Below are 16,834 nucleotides of genomic sequence, written 5' to 3'. Positions count from 1 at the left end.
CGGAAGGAGGCGGGGCCTCGGAAAGCTGGGCGCCGGACGCTCGCGAGGCTTCCTTCAGTCCGGCAGGAAGAAGAGAGGCTCAGGGAGACAGCGGGGTGGGCGGGGCGCGTAACGCAGCTTCCGCGCACGCGCGGTGAGGCCTGTCTGACCGACCTTCAGCAGGGCCGGCGTCACCATGTTCTCTCGGGCGGGCGTCGCTGGCCTCTCGGCGTGGACCGTGCAGCCACAATGGTAATGGCAGGTCGCAGCGAGTATGAGAGGGTTGCGAGGGATGGGAGAGCTCGGGTAGGGGAAGCAAGTGGGGAGGCAACTGGGACTGAACCGGGGTCTCAGGGCTGGCCAGGCCCCGGTCTCGCGGAGGCCGGCTGCAAGAGGCGCTCGGAACAGAAGGGCTCGCGAGGGCAGCGGAGACGGCGAGGTCGCGCCTCGTCTCCTGAGACGGGCCGGGGTGGGGTGAGGGCCGAGCGGAGTGGTCCTCAGGGACTTCGGTAGTGGACCTTGGGCCCAGTCAATTGCAGAGCGGCCTTGGATCTCCTCAGCGACTAATGAGACGCCTCGGAAGTCTCTGCTGCTCGCCAGGCGACGGGCCTCGGGGAGGCCTTTGGAGGGCCCCAGGGAAGGTCCAACGGAAGGTTAAGGAGTGCTTTTGTCCTTGACGCCGTTTGAAACCCTGCGGTGCAGAGGGCAGTGACTCCCAGCCTGTGTCGAGCACCGCTTCTGCAGCAGGCGCCTTGCTGGGCACTGGTGAATGAAATAAGTGCCCTCGTGGGCTGCAAAAGGGACCTTAAAAATATTAAGGCGAGGAAGGGAAAGATACCTTAACTATCTCGAAACCGTTGTGCGGAAACAGTAGCCCTGCAAGGTCATGACGTCATCATAAGGTCCCGAGGAGGAGGAGATAGACTTGTAAGCGTCATCTGTTCATTGCTATGCAAGTTTTAGGGATTTTAATAAACATTGGTTTCTCCTCCATCCCCAGAAAAAGGCATATTGGAAGGCCTGGCAGTAGGCAGATAAATGTTGGTTTGTGGTGGTGCTCTGTAATAGGATGAAATGTTTTGAAGCTAGGCGGTCTCGAAGGATTGCAGATAGGCTGCTAAGGGGATTGTTAGCTGTCGACTGGGTGTTTTAGCAATTACTTGGTTTTACAGTATAGGAGAATTCTAAGAAGCCACAGCACTAGATGTGTGTATCCTAATTTATGAGAAGGGGCTCTAATGCATTAATTAAAATAGGTATGTTTTCATTAAGCAGATAACTGATAAAAGATTTTCAGGGTAATGAAGAAACTAAATTTGATGTGAAAAACCTACACACAGATGTTAGTGGGTTTGCCGTGGAAGTCAAATTTTCTTTCCCCTAATGTTGAAAAGAGTATTCATGGGGATGAAGGAGTCAGCTTAGTTGGAGTCTCACTCATAGGTTGCCCTATTTCTTCATCACTCGGCACACATTTGTTGGGTGCTTGCCCAGCACCAAGTTGATACTGGGCAAAGTGCTGAGGTGTGAAGAACAGACAGACATGGTCCTGATGAAGTTTGTGAAGAACAGACAGACATGGTCCTGATGAAGTTTGTAGGACAGTGTGTCTGACATGCAGCAGTGGTGTGCAAATGTCAGCTCTCCTTCCTTCCTTCTTTCCCATCTTGCTGTGCATGAATGTAACCTGTAAATATTTTTAGAAGTTTAAGTCAGCCAAGTTGATCTTTTAAAAATGGACAGTTTCTGAAATGAGTACAAAATATTTTACCTTTAACTGTACAAAATCACTTTTTAAAAACCTGTAAGATCATTTGAGGATCCTTTAGTAAAGGATCATTTGAGCGTGCTCTCTGTCTGCGATGGAGAAGGCAATGGCAACCCACTCCAGGACCCTTGCCTGGAAAATCCCATGGACGGAGGAGCATGGTAGGTCCGTGGGGTCGCAAAGAATCGGTTGCAACTGAATGGACTTCACTTCTGTCTAAGATAACTACTGTGGGGGGCAGGGAGCTTAAACTGGAACCCCAGTGAGCAAATACATGTGGAAGTCCTGACCTTCATCAAATTGGTAGGTTGTGAATATTCATCAGACATCAGTGTTCCACCTTGGAGAACAGACGCTGTCCTCTTCCTTTTTTTGGATGGACATATTCCATCATTCTGCGTGCCTGGTGTCTGTTTTGCTCCTGCCACTTCCTAGTCACTGTAATCGCCTTTTGAATTCAGCAATTAAAGCCGTCTTAATGTTTCATACTCCACAGAATTAATCTGAAAAGGAAGTACACCTTTGCCTTTATAGAACCAGGAAGAGGCATGTCCTTGGTTCTGTTTTGGTTAACGTGTAGTTTGTCATTGTTCCAGAGACGTAAGCATACTAATATTAACTGAATGGTAGGTTAAAATTATTTTCATTGTTTAGGGTGTCAGTAAAATAACAACTAAATTTTTGAAAATTAAACCTTTTTTTAAAAGCTCATTTAAGAGAATGGAAATAAGAAATTTGGTTGGGGAGGGAGTTTTTGATTTTTCTGTGTCAGAGGGAAAATAAATTTCTATTTCTCAGTGTTCCACCTTCTCTAAGATGGAACTATTTTATATTAGGAAACCAATGGCCATAAGTGGAAATGTAGATGTTGAAAAGGAAGGGAGAAGGCGTTTCAGAGGAGAGAAGGCGTTTCAGAGGAGAGAAGGCGTTTCAGAGGAGAGAAGGCAGGCCTTCATCTGAAACTGAGATAGCAGATACTTACTTTTAAATGTAAAAAGCATGAGGCAGCAGTGTGTAGTATGCCAGATGGAGTGGTGCCAAACTGCCCGGGTTGCAATCTTGACTACCCTCAGGTTTGAATCCTGACTGCCTCGCTGTGTGGCCTTGTGCAGCTTACTCAGTGTCTCTATCATTTCCTCATCTGTTAGATGGGGGTAATGTAGTGCCCCATTAATTGGATTGGTGTGAGGATTAAATGAGTGTTTGTAAAGAAGTGAGGGTAGGGGGAGAAATGCTTGTGGGGACCCAGATGTATCCACTGAAAAATGAAAATGAATTTGTACATACATGTTTTATCTATATAAACTAACGTGAGAAGGTAGAAGCCTAATGAGGATGGATCGTAGATGGTAGTAAAGTTCTGGAAGTCAATTGGTGGAGAGCCAGGGTTGGACTTCCACCCCGGCATTCAGTATTCAGATTGCAGATACTTCATAATTTTCTTTTCCTCAGGAATTAGTGGATGCTGCTTCTTCCTTAATTTTTATGTTCACATCAGATCAGATCAGATCAGTTGCTCAGTCGTGTCTGACTCTTTGCGACAACATGAATCGCAGCACACCAGGCCTCCCTGTCTATCACCAACTCCCAGAGTTCACTGAGACTCACGTACATCGAGTCAGTGATGCCATCCAGCCATCTCATCCTCTGTCGTCCCCTTCTCCTCCTGCCCCCAATCCCTCCCAGCATCAGAATCTTTTCCAATGAGTCAACTCTTTGCCTGAGGTGGCCAAAGTACTGGAGTTTCAGCTTCAGCATCATTCCTTCCAAAGAAATCCCAGGGCTGATCTTCAGAATGGACTGGTTGGTTCTCCTTGCAGTCCAAGGGACTCTCAAGAGTCTTCTCCAACACCACAGTTCAAAAGCATCAGTTCTTCGGCACTCAGCCTTCTTCACAGTCCAACTCTCACATCCATACATGACCACAGGAAAAACCATAGCCTTGACTAGACGAACCTTTGTCGGCAAAGTAATGTCTCTGCTTTTGAATATGCTGTCTAGGTTGGTCATAACTTTGCTTCCAAGGAGTAAGCGTCTTCTAATTTCATGGCTGCGGTCACCATCTGCAGTGATTTTGGAGCCCAGAAAAAGAAAGTCTGACACTGTTTCCCCATCTATTTCCCATGAAGTGACGGGACCAGATGCCATGATCTTCGTTTTTTGAATGTTGAGCTTTAAGCCAACTTTTTCACCACTTTCACTTTCATCAAGAGGCTTTTGAGTTCCTCTTCACTTTCTGCCATAAGGGTGGTGTCATCTGCATATCTGAGGTTATTGATATTTCTCCTGGCAATCTTGATTCTAGCTTGTGCTTCTTCCAGTCCAGCGTTTCTCATTATGTACTCTGCATATAAGTTAAATAAACAGGGTGACAGTGTGTAGCCTTGACGAACTCCTTTTCCTATTTGGAACCAGTCTGTTGTTCCATGTCCAGTTCTAACTGTTGCTTCCTGACCTGCATACAAATTTCTCAAGAGGCAGATCAGGTGGTCTGGTATTCCCATCTCTTTCAGAATTTTCCACAGTTTATTGTGATCCACACAGTCAAAGGCTTTGGCATAGTCAATAAAGCAGAAATAGATGTTTTTCTGGAACTCTCTTGCTTTTTCGATGATCCAGCAGATGTTGGCAATTTGATCTCTGGTTCCTCTGCCTTTTCTAAAACCAGCTTGCACATCAGGAAGTTCATGGTTCACATATTGCTGAAGCCTGGCTTGGAGAATTTTGAGCATTACTTTACTAGCGTGTGAGATGAGTGCAATTGTGCGGTAGTTTGAGCATTCTTTGGCATTGCCTTTCTTTGGGGTCGGAATGAAAACTGACCTTTTCCAGTCCTGTGGCCACTGCTGAGTTTTCCAAATTTGCTGGCATATTGAGTGCAGCACTTTCACAGCATCATCTTTCAGGATTTGGAATAGCTCCACTGGAATTCTATCACCTCCACTAGCTTTGTTCGTAGTGATGCTTTCTAAGACCCACTTGACTTCACATTCCAGGATGTCTGGCTCTAGGTCAGTGATCACACCATCGTGATTATTTGGGTCGTGAAGCTCTTTTTTGTACAGTTCTTCTGTGTATTCTTGCCACCTCTTCTTAATATCTTCTGCTTCTGTTAGGTCCGTACCATTTCTGTCCTTTATCGAGCCCATCTTTGCATGAAATGTTCCTCAGCATTATACGCTCTTTAAAATTCTTCCAAGCTGTCTGCAGTGAATCTCGCAGACCCCATCCTGTACGGGCTCCTTCGGTTTTTCTCACACTGCCATGTGATCATAGGAGATCATGGCAGTCCACTATCTGTGCAATTTGCCCTCCATTGTACTGGGTAAGCTTCCGGTTCCTTGGATAATCTCCCGACGATTTCTCAGGACATGAGACAATTTTCTGGGACACACAGCTGATTCAGAACTTCCTTTATCTTCTCATTTGCAAAAACTGTATTCAGTAGAGCAAGCTCTCCCTAAAGAGAGCGCAGATCAGCTCTTTTTATTTTGTTTTTCTATTTTAATTTTTTTTTTTTGCATCAACCATCATGTCTGTTGATAGTTACAAATCTGTCTCTAATCTCAAAATACCTCATATTTTCCACAGACCCGGATCACATTTCCACCTGGTCCCATAGTACAATATTGCATTCAAAACTCATTATCACAAGTGAGAATCCCCCCCTACCTAGCTTTTCTGTCTTGGTTAAATGACAACACTGTCCACTCAGGTCATTAAGTTAGAAACCTTTGGGTCCGCTTGGTCACAGATCTAGGCTCCCATTGCTTTGCCAGCCTCTCGGTCCAGGTTCTTGCCTTCTCTTGTCTGGAAACTGCAAGCAGCTGCCCCTGTGGCCTCTGTGTCATCAAGATTCAGTATCATTCTGTGCTTTTCCTTGCCATCTGAGGTACTTTACTGAACAACTAAAGTTTCATCATTTCCCCGCTACCTATAAAATAATATTTAAACTTACTAACGCAGGCCGTGTCTCCAGCTTCAAAACTGCATACAGTTCCTTGGAATGCCCTAAGGCCCTCCTTTATGTACAATGTATGCTGCTGCTAAGTTGCTTCAGTTGTGTCCGACTCTGTGAGGCAAGATGTATAGATTCCTCAGTTCTTCCTTGGCGCTTTCCAGGCCAACAGGTGCTTGATGGATTTAAGAGCTGAAAGATGATGTATGTTCGATAACATGTTGTCTTCACCAATAAGGGGAAGAACCTCTCATATTTATCTTTAACTGTTACTATTTTTGACTTTTATGTGTTTGCACTTTAAAGACTAGAAAAATATTTAATGTAAAATTTATGTAAATCTTAAGTTTGCATGAATCTTGTTTATGAGATAATAGAATGCTTATTGGGAGAAGGCAATGGCACCCCACTCCAGTACTCTTGCCTGGAAAATCCCATGGACGGAGGAGCCTGGTAGGCTGCAGTCCATGGGGTCGGTAAGAGTCGGACACGACTGAGCAACTTTACTTTCACTTTTCACTTTCATGCATTGGAGAAGGAAATGGCAGCCCACTCCAGTATTCTTGCCTGGAGAATCCCAGGGACAGGGGAGCCTGGTGGGCTGTCATCTCTGGGGTCACACAGAGTCGGACACAACTGAAGTGACTTAGCAGCAGCAGCAGTATGCTTATTGTGGTCAGAGACCCAAGTCCTGGAGCAGAGTATCTGCTCCATAAAAGCTCACTGGATTGAGTTGAAACAGTTAAGAATTGGTTTTTAAATTCTACTTTGATACATGTGGTTATGTTAGAATGTATGATTGACCCTAAAGTGTTACGTTATTTATTGGTGAAATGAGGAAGTCAGGAGCTTGCCTGGGAACTGAGCAATCGTTTTTAGAAGTGGCTGACCTTGAGTTTAAGAATAACTGGATAGCCTGACAAGGGGAAGGACTTGTCTGTCATGGAAACAATATAGGCTAAGACATGGAGTCGGAAATAGAGCCTGTGTGAATGCCATGTGACCTCAGTGGAAGCTTTATGTTAGGGCAACTAGAAACAGACCTTTCAAACAGGGCTTGATATCTGTATTAGGGGTTTATATATATCCATATATATTCAGAGTCTTACTATTTGATAGATTGTTTCTTTATGGGCCACTCTTTAAGTCCATATATTAACTTTGGAAGTTTCTGGAGCTTTTTCCCAAAAAACTAAAAAACATTTTTTGCCATCTTTATTTTCAGGATCCAAGTTCGAAATATGGCAACTTTGAAAGATAGTAAGTACTTTATCTCAATATGCGGATTAAGAAAAACTAAATTTTGCCCAATACAAATACTTCTGAAAGTGTGCTGCGTTAGCGCATTTACGCACTTGGTTAAAATGGACAGTGAATGTGTGTCGTGTGTCTGTGGCATTGGAAAAGCCGCTGTGAGGTAACACATGGTGGCTGTACTTCTGTTGTCTGTGGAACGATGATGATTAGGAAAACTGTACTCTGTGTGGTGTGTGAGATGTTATGGGGCTTGTTTTTGGTTGAAAGCCACTTTCAATGCTGTTTAATGTTTTACATGCATAATTTACTGTTATATTGCCGTTTTTGCCTGTCCAGATAGCGCAAGGTCTGACTTACTGGTACTCTACTGTTAACTGTAATATGAAGCCTAGTTTGGTCTAACTGCTAGTTATTCTACCTTGCAGTTTAGGAAAATACTCCCATAAATTCACAAATGAAATCATAATTCCTTTATCTTAACACAGCACTTCTGTTTTTCAGTTACCAGGCGACTAAAATCAATCAAAAACATCCAGAAGATTACCAAGTCTATGAAAATGGTAGCAGCAGCGAAATACGCCCGAGCTGAGAGAGAGCTAAAACCGGCCCGAGTGTATGGAGTGGGGTCCTTGGGTAAGAGGGGCGTGCAGTCAGATTACAAAGACCTTTTAAGCTAGAGATCGCGGTCCTGAGCACTTACAGGCACTCGCGGTCATGGCAGCCCTGTGCAGGCGGGCACTGTTGGAGCCCCAGCTTTGCAGAGGAGAAAACCCAAGTCCAGTACAGTCATGACTTTACCTGCGTGACTTGGCATCCGAGCCTGTCTCTGTTCATCACTGTATGTGTTCACCTCCCTTTTAAAGTATTCTGAAAGATTGTTCCTAGATTATTAAATATGCCATCAAAAGAACATGGGGTTTAGTGCATCGGACTCAGATGCTTGATTTTATCCTGTTACAATGTGATGTGATCTTTTAGGACTGCAGGTTGGGATGGGGGTACCCTGCAGTGGAATTTGACTCAACAGTCATGGCTATGACTGAGTATATGGACAGAGTGTTGAAAGAGCAGCTGTAAAGGAGGAAAAAAGATATATCTGTATTATCTGTATTAATCTGTTAGAAATTAACTTTCTGCAGGAGTTTTCTTGTGTTCATATTTCTTGAGCATGCATTCATACTGCTACCGAAAGTTTTGTATGAGAAAATGATAGCGTTCCATGCTTCAGTTGAAATGACTCATTGCTTTGAAAATGCCATACTGGGACCTCCCTGGCAGTCCGGTGGTTAAGACTTCACCTTCTGTGCAAGGGGTGCACGTTCAGTCCCTGGTCAGGGAGCTTAGATCCCACGTGCCTCATGGCCAAGAAACCAAAACATTGGACAGAAACAATATTGTAACAAAATCAATAAAGACTTTTTTAAAAATAAAAATACTGTATTTAGTTTCACTTAGCAGTATAGGAGAGACTTGTTCTGTTAGGTTTTAGCCATCTTTAACAACACCAGCTGTTTGCTCTTATGAGTCCTGTTCTCTGCTGGGCTTAATGAAGAAATTGACTTGCATATCTGATTAGAATATTTGTGGTATAATATTAAAAAATCTTTTTTTTTTTAATTTTATTTTATTTTTAAACTTTACAATATTGTATTGGTTTTGCCAAATATCAAAATGAATCTGCCACAGGTATACATGTGTTCCCCATCCTGAACCCCCCTTCCTCCTCCCTCCCCATACCATCCCTCTGGGTCGTTCAGTGCACCAGCCCCAAGCATCCAGTATCGTGCATTGAACCGGACTGGCGACTCGTTTCATACATGATATTATACATGTTTCAATGCCATCCTCCCAAATCTTCCCACGCTCTCCCTCTCCCACAGAGTCCATAAGACCGTTCTATACATCAGTGTCTCTTTTGCTGTCTCGTATACAGGGTTATTGTTACCATCCTTCTAAATTCCATATATATGCGTTAGTATACTGTATTGGTGTTTTTCTTTCTGGCTTACTTCACTCTGTATAATAGGCTCCAGTTTCATCCACCTCATTAGAACTGATTCAAATGTATTCTTTTTAATGGCTGAGTAATACTCCATTGTGTATATGTACCACAGCTTTCTTATCCATTCATCTGCTGATGGACATCTAGGTTGCTTCCATGTCCTGGCTATTATCAACAGTGCTGTGATGAACATTGGGGTATATGTGTCTCTTTCCCTTCTGGTTTCCTCAGTGTGTATGCCCAGCAGTGGGATTGCTGGATCATAAGGCAGTTCTATTTCCAGTTTTTTAAGGAATCTCCACACTGTTCTCCATAGTGGCTGTACTAGTTTGCATTCCCACCAACAGTGTAAGAGGGTTCCTTTTTCTCCACACCCTCTCCAGCATTTATTGCTTGTAGACTTTCGGATCGCAGCCATTCTGACTGGCGTGAGATGGTACCTCATAGTGGTTTTGATTTGCATTTCTCTGATAATGAGTGATGTTGAGCGTCTTTTCGTGTGTTTGTTAGCCATCTGTATGTCTAGCCATCTGTATGTCTTCTTTGGAGAAATGTCTATTTAGTTCTTTGGCCCATTTTTTGATTGAGTCATTAAAAATTCAAGTCAAGGCTGCCAGTCAACTTCTAAGTCCTTCAAACTGAAAAAATATTAACTGCTGGATATTAAATGGCTAATCTTTAAAATATTTAAGAACTTTAAATAGGAATTTTATTTTTTATGCTGTACAATATAAAAGATAAAAAGAAACTCAAAAGGAATATTCTCTTCACTTCCCTGAACTTTAGAGTTGAGTATGTACCTTTCTCCACCTTTTATGGAGGATTCTCAGGTATTGAAATTTGAGAGTCCTGCTCTAACTGAAGAAGGGTAATAGGAATTTCGTTGAAGTGGGGGCATGTGGCAGCCATGAGGATGCAGTTTCCAACTAGAGAGACAGCTGCTGAAACCATCCTGTGTTTGCACCTGAGACAGGCTTCCCACGAGCCCCTCCTGACAGATGGGGTGCTCAGGCTGCATGTTCTGTGGAGACCTGGGGCTCCCTGGCAGCCTTGCTGAGCTTTCCCTCGACTGCTCTGCAGGCCAGGAAGCTGCCTCCTCACCTTTCTTCCTACTGGTCAGACAGGCATCGCAGTGTGATGGCTCTTCTGACCTCCTTCCTGTGTCTTCTCTCAGGCATTTTCCCAGTAAAATCCATATGTATTGAACCCTATTTGAATCCCTCTTGGCTTCTGCTTCTTCGAAGATCAGACCAACCAAGTGAGGCTGTAAAAGTAACACCCAAAGTAAAATGGCATCCATTATTTTAATGTCAATAGTTTTCATAAAAGCTCGCTGTGCAGATATATGAACAGTTCAGTAAATACTCCCTGCTTTCTTGGTTGTACTCTGAAGATTTTAATTATTTAAAAATTTGGTAAGTCTAGACAAGTTGTCGCTTCTCTAAGTCTGGCCTCTTTTCAAGCTGTGTGATTGTACTAGTGATTTCTTTTAGTCAGTACTTAGATAACTTTGTGTCTAGAGACCTCTTAACAGAGATTTAGACCTTTATGGTTTTCAACCTCTTTGTAAATGAAATAAGTGCAAAAATACTTGATAAGTAAAGGCATCATTTTGTGAATTAGGGGTTATTGCTGTATTTAGTGTAATTACACCTTTTTTTTTTTTTTTTTTTGAAGCTCTGTATGAAAAGGCTGATATTAAGACTCCTGAAGACAAAAAGAAGCACCTCATCATCGGTGTGTCCTCGGACCGAGGGCTCTGTGGTGCTATTCACTCCTCGGTTGCTAAACAGATGAAAAGCGAGGCGGCCAACCTTGCAGCAGCTGGGAAAGAAGTTAAGATTATTGGAGTTGGTGATAAAATCAGGAGTATACTTCACAGGTAATATAAATACATATTGTTTATGTAGAAGGCTGCAGGCGTGAGTAAAGGGCATTTTCTTTGATAGTTGATTTAAGCAAGGTGTCTTTTTGGTTACCATTTTATACACACGGAGAAGCTTTGTTTTGTTTCAAGTTTTGTTCCAGGATATCTTAGAATGTGTAGATTTCCCTTGTTTTTTACTTGTCATTTGCTTCTCCTTCTTCCAGACCATAAATGGAATACAATAGGAGTGTCAGAAGCTAAGGGCTTTTTTTTTTTTTTTTTGTAATGAGGACTCTGAGGAGTTGTCATGGCCTGGAAATGCCAGAAATGAATAACAGTTAATTAGAATTGGCAGGAGAGGAGTAAAGGCAGAGAGAGAGATAAGGCGAGAAAAGCTGATTGTGAGTCCTCAGTTCTGGGCAGGCTCTGAAGGATGGGTGATCATAATAACGTAGGGGGTACCTTATAATTCAGTGAATACCGCGTTCTCCACTCAAAATACACTTGATTCATAGAGTATTTTTGCCTTGTTCCCTGCGCAGAAGTATTCCACTCAGCTGTTACAGATGATCTCTTCGTTTTCTCATAGGACTCATTCTGACCAGTTTCTGGTGACATTCAAAGAAGTGGGGAGGAGGCCCCCTACCTTTGGGGATGCGTCAGTCATTGCCCTTGAGCTGTTAAATTCTGGATACGAATTTGATGAAGGGTCTATCATCTTTAACCGATTCAGGCAAGAAAAATGTTGGAATCCAAGCTTTTTTATGTTCAGATTTTTTTCAGTTGAGTAAATGTCTCCTTAATAGTGTGAAATTATAATCTTGGAATTTACATTAGTTTTTGCCATTTCTAGGTCTGTCATCTCCTACAAGACAGAAGAAAAGCCCATCTTTTCCCTTGACACCATTTCAAGTGCTGGTAAGTATATTTTGTATGACAAGTATTTTTCCTATGAAACGAGAGATTTGCAGATTGAGGAAAACAGTATTTGTCAGGGTGGCTTTTTTTTCAGCAGTAACAAAAATGTTGAGTTGTTTCTATCACCATCTATTAGGAGCTTCCATGAAACCATAAAACATTCATTGTATAAATAAATATCCATTGGGGGCCAACATTATATATGAAAGTCATCATTGCTCAGTGAAGCATTCTGGAAATAATACTCAGGAACCAATTTCATTTTCCTCTCCTATATATTATATTTCTTCTATTCTAAGAGGTACACTTTTTAATGTCTCTAAAATTGAGGTGCTTCTACCAGTCAGTAACACATCATTTTTAATTGGCTGTGTTACTTTATTTCTTCATGGTATATAAAATAGGAGTTACATGATCCTCTGCATCTTAAGTCAACGAAATGCAGCCCTGTCTCATTTTACCCTAATGAAGACTTTTTGAATGCGCTGCTAAATTTCTGCTGCCTAATTGCTGAAATGCAGAGCAGCCTCTAACTCTCTGACTCATATTCTCAGAAAAACTTTCCCTCCCTCATTGTCTTGACACTGTCAAATTTCTCCAATAACCACATGGTTGAGTTGGGATTTTTATATCACAGTATACAAGTCTCATTTCTCTCCTTAATTTCTCTATTGAAAAACACGGTCCCGGACTGTGCTGGCTTAGTCCAGGGCACTCTGCTAGATGCTCTCCAGAGGCTTTATACCCCTGAAATGTAGGGCTGTTACTTTAAATGTCAGCCTTTTGAGTTTTATGAAGTTAAGCATTTCAAGTAGAATACCAAGTGCTTTGTTTACACATCATGTTTTACTGAAAATCTGCTATAATCTATAGTATGAAAATAGATGATGAAGCTTTTAGAACTGTGTCTTTTAACCAGTCTCACATTGACTTCTCTGTGATTATAAAGGATTTTTGCACCAGGAAGCTTCTTGATTAAATCAGTCTTTGCATTTCAACAGAGAGCATGAGTATCTATGATGACATTGATGCTGATGTGCTGCGGAACTACCAGGAATACAGCCTGGCCAACATCATCTACTACTCCCTGAAGGAGTCTACCACGAGTGAACAGAGCGCCAGGATGACGGCCATGGACAACGCCAGCAAGAATGCTTGTAAGCGCTCGGCACAAGGGCTTCCCTTTGCTGAGGCTGCATGGAGGCCCTCGCTCATACCAAAGGGTGTTAGCAATTCTGGAAGAGGAGCAGGAGAGCTGGGGTCTGGTCCTGGGCTCTGCCACTGATCCTGTGAGGATAGAAAAGTTATATTCTTCTCCTTAAAGGAAGTAACGTCTTACTTGGTAGGAAGTAAGTGTGCAAGTACTTTAATTCTTGGAAAATACAAAAAAAAATATCTCCATAACATTTTTCAAGAGGCCAGTTCTACTACCTGAAAAGAGACAGAATCTTATTTTTGAATTAAACAACTTACATCTCATGAATGAGTTAGTAAGCAAGGTATTCTTTTCTGGTTTTAGATCTTGTTGTCTAATCTTCTGTTTTGTTTGTAGCTGAAATGATTGACAAGTTGACTCTGACATTCAATCGCACCCGCCAAGCTGTCATCACCAAGGAGCTGATAGAAATCATCTCTGGTGCTGCGGCTCTGTAAGTAACTGAGCGTTGCCTTCAGCATTCTTGTCTCGTAGTGCCTGCTCGTTTATCCTTGGCTCATTTATGTCCCCTTCTCCCCTCGCATTTTTTGGTCTGTTACAGCAAAAAAATGATCCATTGCTTAATCTTGTTTGCTTACTCTTAGAATATAAAGATTTGATGAAAATGAGATCTCTAGAGTATTTTTGATTGTTTCAGCTGAAACATTCAGGCTTAGTTTATGAGTTACTGGTTTTCAGTTTGTTTTTTTTTTTAATCTGTAAATTATTGAATGGTGGTAGGGTCAGGAAGTTTTTAAATAAGTTTTCTGTATCAGTACTGTCCTTCGATAGTTCTTAAAATACCGCTTTCCTCAAGAAAATGTCTTGGTTGTTTAGCTAGATGTTAATGTTTGTAACCAGGGTTGCAGTAATGGGAAATCTATAAAAAATGATTACGTTGAACACCCATTACATGCCTCATATAGTGCTAAAGGGTGGGATCCTTTGTCCCAAGGCGTTTACATCCTAATAGGATAAGAAAATGTAGACAATTGTAGACAATTGTGCCGAAAGATAAAATGTGTGTTAAGTAATCTTTGGCTCATTCTCACCTCCTGCTAGTTGGTCACCACGTTCTCTAAATCTTACCTTCTTCTAAATATCCCTTGACTTTCTCCCCTTTATGCCCTCTGAACGCATCTTTGTCATTTCTCTCCCAAATTAGGAAATAGATTTTTTAAGTGGCACATGCTTTTTCCTGAAATGTCATTCTTTTTTTCCCCTGCACCCTTAATCCTCCACCTGACTGACTTCTGTTTGTCCTTCATAACGGAGCTGGGGGACTCCTTTCCCCCAGAAAACCCTGGGGGTTTTCTGTGTGAATGGGGCTATTTCCCGTGTTTCCCTCCATCACAGCACTTACACCATTTTATTAGGAACTGCCCTTAGGTTGTCTGTGTCCCATGGCTTGAGAGGGGCCATGTCTCATTCACTTTGGTAGCTTCATCACCTGGCATGCACTTCCTTAGTAAATATTTGTGGAGTTAATGAATGGTGAGCCATGAGTGTATTAAGAACTGGAATTTTAGAAGAGACAGAAATAACACTTTGCTGAATATATGAGTACGTGGGTCCAGGTTTAAGACTTGGGGAAAGGTTCATTGCTAAGGTGACATAGAAGTTGGTCCTTTTTGTCTCTGGAGGATGGAAATGGGCAGGATTCCAGAGACACACACAAATTGGTTGAGACCATTCTGTCAGTGTTGGTTGACTCCATCAGCTCTGCTGTCCTAAACAGCCTTCCTTCTCTTATTTTGCTTTCAAGCCTGCGTTTGAACCATCTGTCCTCCTGGTCACTCCTGCTCTGTTAGCATCAGCATCCAGGCAGTGATGAGTGGTCCTGCCACTTGCCAGCTTGACAGAGACAGTTAAGATGCTCTCCCTGCAACACAGTTGTTTTCTATGACATGCGAGCTAGGATGGGGTTAAGCAGGTGTATTATTCGTGTCCTCCTTGCTGTACATTCTACTGCTTCTCTGGTGGCGAGTGTGCCGAGGCCTGGGGGAAAGAACTGCACTCTGAAGGTCTGGGAGCTGTGAGATGCAGAGAGCCAGGGGAAAGAGGAATGGATGCTCAGAATAAATGGAGGCTACAGCCTCTGCAGAGTGGAGGACCCAGCTCTTGATTAGGAATATGGGGACCTGACTGAAAGTAGCAAATGCAGAGAAATGAGAAGGAGATTGGGACATGAAGAATGAGACTTTTAATAACAGTTCAAATAACTGGAAATTGACTATTCAGTTTTCAGTTTCTAGAAAGGCAGGCTAAATCCTTTATTAAAGGTTAGCTATGCAAACCTTAATAATCCTCATGATGGATTATTTATATGAAATGAACTTGCATGCTCTGTAACCTATCAGCTCTTCTGCTTAAAGGCTAGTATTTAATACAAACACATTTCGCTATTTGGTAATAAAAGGCATGAGTAAACCATACTTGAGGTGCCAAATGTTAGTTGCTAGCTTAAATTAAAAAAAAAAAAAAAATTATATACTACTTATAACAAAGTTGTGGTTTAAAGTATGCTTTCATAGCCCTGCCTACTTGCATGAACATGGTTTTATTACTTTAACCAGATTCAGGTCTGTAATGTTTCCTAACAATTAGTGACTCTGTTTCAAGGAACTCTTTTGGTAAGTATTTATGTGATATACTCAAGGTAGTGAATGAGGAAATGGGCTTTTCTAGTTGGAAATTGTACATGATTAACCAGCATGGATTGCTTCCTGACCTGCTTGTTTTCTGTTTGTGTTTTCCTTCTAATATAATAACCCAGGGACTAATGAAAATCAAGTTTCATCCTCAGACAAGAGGTAAAGTGGTAATATTTCACACCTTCCCCCCATCCCATCAGAAAACAAACCCAGTCAGAGAGAATTCAAACTAATTCAGCAACAGGGAAACTGATTTCTTGGGAGATGAGACTGGCCGGCCATTAGGGCAGCAGTCAGATTGTGGGAGCACAGGGCTGATGCTAGGGGTCTTTTTTTTTCCTTCTTAAATATATTAAACTACAAGGATAAAGAATCAGCATTCCTTTGCAGTACTAAAAACAGGCTGGTGAAGAACAGTGGTTCTCAGACTTCCTGGTCTCAGAACCCCTTGAAGTCTGACTTCGCAAAAGATAGCTCAGTCCTCTCCACTTCTCTATTCATTCTGTTCTGACATTGCAGGTCATGTAGGTTCTGGAAAACTCCACCATGTACTCTTGAGAATGAGAATAAAACAGGCAAGCAGCATTGTTATAGAAATTAGTTTTGCCCTCACAGACCCCATGAAAAAGTCCCTAGACCAAAACTTGAGAACCATTAGTGTATAGAGTAACAGCTTATTATGTAGAGTCAGTTCAAGTCCCACTTTAGATACATATTATCTCTTGATATATTTAATTTCCAAGAAAAAAAAATTGTTTTTTATTTGTTGTATACTTTTATTTTTCAGGTAAAGAAGAATTCAGCAAGCTGATTTTGTTTTTAGCTTACTGCTGTCCTTGTCAGAAGAATTTATTGGTCCATTGTTCAGATTACTAAAGACAGCAAGATATTTGTAAATTATCTTACAATAAATGACTCAACATAAAATCACTGCTTTTTTTGTTTTACTATTATTATATAAGAACAACCATTTTCAAACTGAGATCTTACAACACTTCAAAATATTAACATACTTGTATTAAAATTTCTTAGTAAGAAGCTAATTGAAGAGGCTCTTGCGATTTTTTGGTTTCTTAACAGCCATGGAAAGCCTGGCTTCTGAGGGGTCACAGAGTGGAAGGAAGAGGTGCCAGCCCCAACCCCAACCCAGGCCTCCCTGCCTGTCACCCTCAGAAGACCACCAGCGCAAGGCAACAGTGCCATGTCCGAGCCATTCACTACTGTATAGAGGGTGGA

General features: G+C 42.0%; 1 protein-coding gene across 3 annotated transcripts; it reads left to right on the top strand.

Annotated features, from left to right (window-relative positions):
- The first annotated feature begins 79 nt into the window (after positions 1–79).
- ATP5F1C (ATP synthase F1 subunit gamma) lies at positions 80–16,528 on the top strand. 3 transcript variants are annotated; one of them, XM_019972921.2, is made up of 10 exons: positions 80–231; positions 6,931–6,965; positions 7,464–7,595; positions 10,642–10,846; positions 11,421–11,564; positions 11,685–11,749; positions 12,751–12,906; positions 13,302–13,398; positions 15,721–15,757; positions 16,386–16,528. In XM_019972921.2, exons 1-9 carry the CDS (start codon positions 176–178, stop codon positions 15,725–15,727), a joined length of 897 nt encoding a protein of 298 aa, XP_019828480.1. In that variant the 5' UTR covers positions 80–175; the 3' UTR covers positions 15,728–15,757; positions 16,386–16,528. The 3 variants fall into 3 exon arrangements, with proteins under 3 accessions (XP_019828480.1, XP_019828481.1, XP_070656859.1); XM_019972922.2 differs by lacking the exon at positions 15,721–15,757; XM_070800758.1 differs by lacking the exons at positions 15,721–15,757; positions 16,386–16,528 and having other exon boundaries at positions 13,302–13,402.
- Positions 16,529–16,834: the final 306 nt, after the last annotated feature.

The sequence above is a fragment of the Bos indicus genome, chromosome 13, assembly GCF_029378745.1.
Source record: "Bos indicus isolate NIAB-ARS_2022 breed Sahiwal x Tharparkar chromosome 13, NIAB-ARS_B.indTharparkar_mat_pri_1.0, whole genome shotgun sequence".
Lineage (NCBI taxonomy): Eukaryota > Metazoa > Chordata > Mammalia > Artiodactyla > Bovidae > Bos > Bos indicus.
The sequence above is the reverse complement of the archived record's forward strand: the minus strand, read 5'-3'. Positions and strand labels throughout refer to the sequence as shown.